This window comes from Octopus bimaculoides, chromosome 14 (genome assembly GCF_001194135.2).
Source record: "Octopus bimaculoides isolate UCB-OBI-ISO-001 chromosome 14, ASM119413v2, whole genome shotgun sequence".
Lineage (NCBI taxonomy): Eukaryota > Metazoa > Mollusca > Cephalopoda > Octopoda > Octopodidae > Octopus > Octopus bimaculoides.
Genome location: NC_068994.1, coordinates 55,021,407 through 55,030,953, shown reverse-complemented (window position 1 = coordinate 55,030,953; position 9,547 = coordinate 55,021,407). Strand labels below are relative to the sequence as shown.

Sequence of the window (9,547 nt, the reverse complement as noted above, 5' to 3'; positions counted from 1 at the left end):
ACAACATATTCCTCGCTCAGATTCACACACTTATTGTGAAGTTTTGTTATTTGCTTATTTCATAAGCACCAACCAGGCCTTTCGCGCGACCCTTAAAGCCAGGAACGTTTCAGTTCTCCTTCGTATATACATAATAATGATGACTGGCTTAGTAGACATCCTGAAGTGTTACCCGTCGTATGACGAGTAACTCTGGACGTAGACTTTTGCCACTATGAGTTTATGTCAGGAGATATGATATCCATTCAATGATTATGATTTAACTTTTACCATCAAATTTCTTGCTGCTGAGACAAAACCATGAGATGAATGCTAACTTTCAAAAGAAAGAAATTAAAATTTCTCACTTTAAAATAAAATCAAAACATATTTCTCATACGTGAAACTTCTCCCCTCACATCTTTGTCATATAGTCCCTCTCTTTTTCGCCTCCCACCTCAGTCTCCTCCCTTTTCTTCTCCTTTTTCTCTTCTGTCTATTATGCTTTCCCTCTAACGTGTATGTGGATACCATTTTCTGATGATTACCAAGTTATCTCAGCTCCTGATATCATATTGATTAGTAAAGTTGCTATACCCACTTTATTAATCGAAATATGACAGTTGTTTTTTACTCATAGATTTTTAGGCAACTATGTATGTATGTATGTATGTATGTATGTATGCATGTATGTATCTATCTATCTATCTATCTATCTATCTATCTATCTATCTATCTATCTATCTATCTATATGGCTGTGGTTTTGACAGATTGATCGAACAGATAAATTCAACATCTATTTAAAACGGAAGAAATAAATGTAAATTGCTGTTTACGCTGTTATATAACGGTCAATTTTATTAGACATATAAAAAGATCCAGGCTGTCTTTTCATGGTTTGGGCAAAGGAACACAAGAAAGGAAACAGTTAGTGTTATTCCAAGACTTTTGAAGATCCTCCAAGGCTGATGTTAACCACCATAGACCTTGATACACATATATATCAAGCAGGTGAATTTTAGTCAGGTATATCAAGCAAAGTGTTTCATATGTTGAAGTCTGCAAATATTCAGCGGTCAAATTTAACTTGATGTGTTGTACAGATACCAAGAGATGTTGATTCAAGCAGATGTCAACACAAGTGTTTTGAAGATAGATTCAGCCGATTATGACAAATAGATTGGACGGACGTTCAGTTGCAGATTTAACTCATGATATAGGCAGGTAATGAATGAAACAATAGGTGAAACCACTAGTAACTTGAAGAATGTAATAATCCTTTGTATTACTTTCAAGGACACAGCATCTGAAAAGAAAATATATTGAGAGACAAATATTAAATTCAGATTACCATCAGAACAAAGAAACACACACACACACACACACATTCTTTTATTATTTTACTTGTTTCAGTCATTTGACTGTGGCCATGCTGAAGCACCGCCTTTAGTCGAACAAATCGACCCCCAGGACTTATTCTTTGTAAGCCTAGTACTTATTACATCGGTCTCTTTTGGCAGAACTGTTAAGTTACGCAGACGTAAACACACCGATATCGGTTGTCAAGCGATGGTGGGAGGACAAACACAGACACACACACACACACACACACATATATCTATCTATATATATATACATACGACGGGCTTCTTTCAGTTTACGTCTACCAAATCCACTCACAAGGCTTTGGTTGGTCCGAGGCTATAGAAGACACTTGCCCAAGGTGCTACGCAGTGGGACTGAACTTAGAACAATGTGGTTGGGAAGCAAGCTTCTTACCACACAGCCACTCTTGCGCCTATATAATTATAAATAGCATTATACACCGTATTTAGATATGAGCTATTTGTATCATGCTGTCAGAACACAATAAACTACATCAAGCCTTGAATTTAAAAACCATCTTACAGACTCAAATGTACAGGCATGATGTATATTAGAGCCTGTAATATCACAAGGCATGATATATAAAGCTTGCTAGTTTATTGTGTTTTCACAGTACGGAACTAAGAGTATAAATGGCATTGGCACTCCGTCAGTCACGACGACGAGTGTTCCAGTTGATCCGATCAACAGAACAGCCTGTTCGTGAAATTAACGTGCAAGTGGTTGAGCACTCCACAGACACGTGTACCCTTAACGTAGTTCTCGGGGATATTCAGCGTGACAAGGCTAGCCCCTTTGAAATACAGGCACAACAGAAACAGGAAGAGTGAGAGAACGTTGTAGTGAAAGAGTACAGCAGGGTTCGCCACCATCCCCTGCCGGAGCCTCGTGGAGTTTTTAGGTGTTTTCGCTCAATAAACACTCACAACGCCCGGTCTGGGAATCGAAACCGCGATCCTATGACCGCGAGTCCGCTGCCCTAACCACCCCTAACCACTAGGCCATGCATAACTCTTATTTAAATACTGTGTATATTAAATGATATTTATCATGCACTGGAAGAGTACATGTTTTGTTGAGAGAGAGAGAGAGAGAGAGAGAGAGAGTGAGTGAGAGAGAGAGAGAGAGAGAGAGAGAGAGAGATTATTTCGCATTAAACGGTTTGTTTTGTTGCCCTGAATAATTATAAAGCCCTCTTAATAACCCCAATTAGACAGTCACAAGATTTGGAAACTATTAACCCATCCTATTTAAAATGTTTTTAATCTGTTCCAGAATGTTCTTCTCGGTTGCTGCTGTTTGATTAGCCAGCTGTTATCTCTGACCGAGTAAGACTAACGATCAAATACATTCCAGCCCATGATTGATGACTTGCGAACGAATTTCGAAGGTGGAAATTGTGTAGAAGCCAGTCGTATCTGTCGTGTGTGTGTGTGTGTGTGGCTGGAGTGGGGTGGGTATTTATAATACCATAACTTAGCAATTTGGCGAACAAAGTTCAGATTTAAACAAGCAACAGATTTTTTTTTTAAGTAAGTCTTGGCATCGATTTGATCGACTAAAGCCATCAAGGTGGTACCCCAGCATGGCCGCAGTGTATTGACTAAAACAAGTTAAAGAATGGAAAAAGAAATGCCAATATACACTTACGCATATTTATACACACGCACATATATACATACACACGCACACACACACACACACACATGTGTAAAAATGAACACTTTCTTCTCCAAACTTAGATTCGAAACCGAATCTAAGGATTCTCGGTTGCCCAAACCACCACGATCAACAGGCACGAAAAAAGGTTCTCTTTGTCTTGTCAAAAAAAAATGATGAATTATCTCCCTTTGACCGACGACCTCAGCCATGTCAGGCGAAGTCCAAATGGACAGGAGCTGACCTATTTCGGCACAATCTCTGTTGCAGTATGTCTGTCCTTCTAGCTGCCACAGTGGTTGCCTAGGACGGAGACAAGAAAGGCTTTGGCAGACTGTTTTTCTCAGATGAACGACGCGCGCACACACACAAACATATTCAGATCAGACATATCACCTCCAGAGATGTGCCCTATTTCCATTATTAGCAACTCGTAGCAGTTGTCAACAATTACGTGTAGTGAAGAATATTGTATACCAAAGGCAAATGCAAGTACAGTAAATAAATTAATTTAACTATGAATCGATGTCATTTATTTGTTTACTTCAAAGGCATCTACATGCCTATCGAAATGTTTTCTACTCTAGGCACAAGGCCCGAAATTTTGGGGGAAGGGGCTAGTCGATTAGATCGACTTCAGTACGCAACTGGTACTTAATTTATCGACCCCGAAAGGATGAAAGGCAAAGTCGACCTCGGCGGAATTTGAACTCAAAACATTAGCGACAGACGAAATACCGCTATGCATTTAGCCCAGCGTGCTAACGATTCTGCCAGCTCGCCGCCTTGATAGGCCTTGTGCCTGTAATAAAGAATTCAGCTCGCTTTAATAATAATAATAATAATAATAATAATAATAATAATAATAATAATAATAATGATGATGATTTCTTTATTAACCACAAGGGTTTACATTAAGAAAACCATTATGGACAGAACAGGACAAAACAAATAACGTGTGTGCGTGTGTGTGTTGTTGTGAGGGTTTTGCGTGTAAACAAGACAAACAAAAATGTGTTTTTTTTTTAAATCGTAATAGCGATTGACTTCTTTTCCTCAATTAAATTACACACACACACATACACACGCACACACAGATCAAAATAAGGGCTGTCTTACCTTGTGTATATGCTAGTCAATATTTACATGATTCAAGCTCTCAGTCACACGGTGATGTTTATCATAGTCAATACGATGTTGGTGATGGTTGTGGAGTCTGGGGACTCCCTCACCTGTAGGCATCATAGCTTCTTTATTGATATCACTAATATATTGACTTTCATCTTCATCCATATTAGCGTTCCTTCCTGGCAGCTCATAGTCTTGTGTCAGTAATTCTTCGTGGAATTCTTCCTGTTGGTGTTGAGCAGTTCCTAATTCTGGATGTTCGTGAAATTCTCTTTCTTGTTCAGTGGCCCATAAATCTTGCTGTTCATCATGGTCCCTCCATCGGTGCTGTGTGGCCCCTAAGTCTCGCTGTTCATCAAAATCTTCCTCTCGATGCTGAGTGACCCCTAAGTTGTGTTGTTCGTCATAATCTCCTTCGCGGTGGTGAGGTGCCTCTAAGTCATAAAACTCGCTGTTATGGTATCGAGGCGTACCTAAGGGCTGCTGCTCGTCAAAATCTTCGTCTCGGTGCTGAGTGATCCCTAAGTGTTGCTGCTCGTCAAAATCCCCATCTTGGTGATAAGTGGTCCCTAATTCTTGCTGCTCGTCAAAATCTTCGTCTCGGTGCTGAGTGGCCCTTAAGTGTTGCTGCTCGTCAAAATCCTCATCTTGGTGATAAGTGGCCCCTAAGTCTTGCTGCTCGTCGAAATCTTCGTCTCGGTGCTGAGTAGTCCCTAAGTGTTGCTGCTCGTCAAAATCCCCATCTTGGTGATAAGTAGCCCCTAAGTCTTGCTTCTCGTCAAAATCTTCGTCTTGGTGCTGAGTAGCCCCTAAGTTTTGCTGCTTGTCAAAATCTCTTTCTTGATGCTGAGCGGCATCTAAGTCATAAAACTCTCCCTCACTGTATCGAGGGGCATCGAAGCGTTGCTGCTTATCATAATCTTCTTCTCGGTGCTGAGTGGCCCTTAAATCTGGCTGCTCGTCAAAATCCCCCTCTTGGTGTTGGGCGGCCTGTAAGTCGTAAAAATCTTCCTCTTGATGCTGAGAGCCTCCTAGACGTTGCAGCTCGTCGAAATCTCCTTCTCGATGTCCAGTGATTTCTAAGCCATGATACTCATCGAACCTTCCTCGCCGGTGTTGGTGCTGGTTGAGCCCTTTCATCGGCTTCCTGTAGAATTCTCTCTGATGACCTCTAAGTCGTTGACCAAGACGCTCTATGCGTCGACGCCGGTTTCGTTCCCCGGATCGCTGTTCGTGGCGTTCCCTCTGTCGTCGCCGAATAGATTTCCCGTGACTTTGTCGGGCGTGTTTTCCGTTTCGCGCATGGATTTGTTCTTTGTGACGACACTGCGGATCTTCTTCGTCCCATTGTTGGACGTTTTCGTACTCTCCATTGACAGTCTCCTCCGGGGATTCCACCTGGTGGTGATCGAGGTTCTGGCGATGATAACGCCGTCGGTGATTAACAGGAGAAGAAAGAGAAGAAGATGATGACGGAACATTGGGGACATCAGGCTGTGAAGGAAGGTGACGAAGACGATAAGCGTCTTCAGTGAGGCCATCTTGAGGCCCTAGCCGTGAATGTTCCCAATCAACAAGATCGTGTCCCCTGGAAGACAACACACGACATGTTACGGTCAATGCAAAAATTGGAATCAGAAAAACGAAAAGAACAGCTTTTGTAACAGCAAACTTCATGGTTCGCGACTCGACTTTTCCCAATCAATTTCGAGTGTAAATCGACGAACGTTGCACACAAACTTTTTATTAGTAAGTTGTGACGAGGAGACAGAAGTTGACGGTCTGGTTTCACATCATGCTTACAGACTTTATTTAAATATTTTTATTGCTGTGTTGTTGTTTTATTTTATTGCATTGTTATTATATGTCGTTGTAAGTTTGTGACTATGTGTGTGTTTGTCAGTGTGTGTGTGTGTGTGTGTGTGTGTGTGTGAATTCATGTCCACTTGGCGTATTGTATAGAACCTAATATAACTGATGATGACATGGCACTGAGGTGACCTTTGTCATTGGTCAAAGAATTTTTCTAAAAACCGTCTCCAAAACATTAAGAAGACACAACGGTATTGTTATCGATTTATATGTATACGTGTGTGCGTGTATATGTGTGTTTACGTCCCTGTGTATGTATGTGTTCGTGTGTTGTGAGATGTGGGTGTAGTGAAATTAAGAAGCATTGTTTACATGGCTTTACATTGTAGAATTGTACTTTGTACACAATATAAGAATTGCCGTTATAAGAATATAAGAATAGCTACAACCGGGTCCAGGTCCGGTTTTTGAGAGAAGAAGGGTGGTAGGCGTTGGGTTAACAGCCCTGCACGAGCAATTTTTCTACATTGTAAATGAGACGCCAAGGGAACATGTGAAATTGATCCTGATAAGCAGGGGAGATGATCCTCAGAGACCGTATATGAAGCAACTTGGTAAAAGCTGAAAAAAAAAAGGTACAACGGGTAACGACGTTCTTTCACCAAGGACGACCACATGACTAGGGACACGCAACGTAAGCACCATATTGGAAACCGGAAAAACGGTCCAGATTGTTGCTGAGATGAAGCTTAACAGCCTGCTGATAAATTCATCCTGCGATTTAAACGCTAAATTACTTATTGAACAACCACGTGTGTACAAATATAAACAAAAACTAGTATTTGTTTTATTAGAAGCATCGAAATGTGTATTGTACGATACAAACAAGATGTTTTTTTTTTGTTTTCGTTTTTCCGAACGCAATATTGTCGTCCGAACAGCAGAAATAATGAGTGAATTACTCTTACCGTACACATCCACCAAGGCTCAGGCGTGGTTGTGTGGTAAGAAGCTTGCTTCCCAACCACATGGTTCCGGGTTCAGTCCCACAACGTGGCACATTGGGAAAGTGTCTTCTACTATAGCATCGGGCCGATCAAAGCCTTGTAAGTGGAATCGGTAGACGGAAACTGAAAGAAGCCCGTCGTGTGTGCGTGTGTGTGTGTGTGTGTGTGTGTGTGTGTCTGTGTTGGTCCTCCCATCATCGCTTCAAAACCGATGCTGGTGTATTTATGTCCCCGTAACCGTAGCGGTTCAGCAAAAATAATCGATAGAAGAAGTACTAGGCTTACAAAGAATAAGTCCTGGGATCGATTTCTTTGACTAAAATCCTTTAAGACAGTGCTCCAGCATGGACGCAATCAAATGGTTGAAGCCTATAAAAGAATAAACGAAACACACACACACACACACACACACACGAAAACTGATTTTGCACAAAAGCAGTTCAGATAATCTTAAGGGACGTAACTGCGTATATATTGAAGAGTTATTTACCTTGGTGAATAGCTATGACATGCTCAGTATTTCGATAAATTGACAAATTTGAAAAGCAGGCGCATCGAATCGAAATTAACCCGACACAATCATATTTGGGAATAGATCACTTTATTTCATTCAATCGTCTATTCTACAAGAATGGTAGTTACCTTATTTATTATGAGAGGATGAAATTATAAGTCATCAGCGCAAAATTATGGTTCAGAATTTGGTAACGGTGAATAATAATAATAATAGAGTATTGAGAGCATCTTCGCCCTTAAGCTCTAAAGATTCGGCTAATTTGTTACCTAAAGAAAAACTCAGAACTAAATCCCAGAAAATACTTTATGTGATGCTTTGCTTTCATATTTCTGTAAAAGTTAATATTATTAAACGAGAGTAAACATGATTTCCTGGTGGTCACCTGATTCATATGTTCAGCTATCATGAAATATAATAAACATGTTTAAATAACTCTGCAAGTTAATATGGCATTAAGCAAATGTAGTTATGTCCCTTAACCACATATAAACTCACTACGAGTCAACGAATTTCCCTTGCTTATTTCGTCTTTGTTCCTCCTCCATCGTCTTGAATTACATCTTTTCACTTTCGTATGTCTACTTCTGTAGCGCCTGTATTCTTTGTTTTTCCGTCTAATATTCTCTGCAACTTTCGCGGGCACCGTCAGCACGGGAATCATCTCAGTCTTATCATTAATGGTACGAAACTGAGTAATGCCATCTGGTTGAAAAATAATGAAGAATTTGGGACCTTCTATGTCTGTTTTCCGTCCGTTTGTGCACTCAATATGCGTTTTTTTCCGTTCGTTTGTGCATTCATTATACGTTTTTCACTTTTCGTTTGTGCATTTGCAATACATTTTTTCACATATTAAGTAACGAAACGCAACGCACCCTGGTTTCTCATCAACATCATCATCATCATCATATCATCGTCGTTTAACGTCCGCTTTCCATGCTGGCATGGGTTGGAACGTTTGACTGAGGACTGACAAGTCAGGAGGCCGCACCAGGCTCCAATCTGATCTGGCAAGGTTTCTACAGCTGGATGCCCTTCCTAACACCAACTGAAAGTGAAGTGGGTGCTTTTTTTCCCTGCAACCGGCACGGGAACCAGTCAGGCGGCACTGAAAACGACCATGCTCGAATGGTGCTTTGTATGTATGTATGTATGTATGTATGTTACATGCACATACGTACTCTCTTACACACACGCGCACCTTCGTTTTGGGATCACTACTATTTTGTTATCTCCCCTTCTTCTTAGCTCTCCTGTATAACCATTCTGTCCGGCATTCGCCATGATAGATCACTAAACACTACACACCTTGTTTCTCTCTTTGTTTCTTTCTATGTTCCTTTCTGTGGAAGAGCGTAGGCTCGAAACGTTAAAGACTTTTTCAATTCCCGAGCAGAAGAGGGACCAGTGGCGATGGTTGATTATGAAAGCACCTTGAGTGGAACCCCAACGACTGGTTGCATCAATTAAGGGGCCTTGATCATGATTAATGATGTATGTATGTATTTAATCGGCAAACGGCACAGTGACTCGAAGACCTAGAGTTTCATAGAAGGCCAAATGTACTCATACACACAATCACACAACACACATACACACTAATAAATAAATACATACATACACATGAACTGGCACTCCGTCGCTTACGACGACGAGGGTTCCAGTTGATCCAATCAACGAAACAGCCTTCTCGTGAAATCAACTTGCAAGTGGCTGAGCACTCCACAGACACGTGTACCCTTAACATAGTTCTCAGGGAGATTCAGTGTGATGCAGAGTGTGACAAGGCTGGCCCCTTTGAAATACAGGTACGACAGAAACAGGAAGTAAGAGTGAGAGAAAGTTGTGGTGAAAGAGTACAGCAGGGTTCGCTACCATGCCCTGCCGGAGCCTTGTGGAACTTTAGGTGTTTTCGCTCAGTAAACACTCACAACGCCCGGTCTGGGAATCGAAACCGCGATCCTACGACCGCGAGTCCGCTGCGCTAACCATTGGGCCATTGCGCCTCCACTATACATACATACATACATACATACATACATACATACATACATAGAG

The 9,547-nt window shown here is 41.2% G+C and overlaps 1 protein-coding gene across 1 annotated transcript; it reads right to left on the bottom strand.

Moving 5' to 3' along the window:
- Window positions 1-830: 830 nt before the first annotated feature.
- On the bottom strand, window positions 831-7,347 carry LOC106872315 (sex-determining region Y protein). The gene is made up of 2 exons (XM_014919256.2): window positions 4,145-7,347; window positions 831-1,286 (listed from the first exon to the last, which is right to left on the bottom strand). Exon 1 carries the CDS (start codon window positions 5,828-5,830, stop codon window positions 4,157-4,159), a length of 1,674 nt encoding a protein of 557 aa, XP_014774742.1. The 5' UTR covers window positions 5,831-7,347; the 3' UTR covers window positions 831-1,286; window positions 4,145-4,156.
- Between the last annotated feature and the right edge of the window lie 2,200 nt (window positions 7,348-9,547).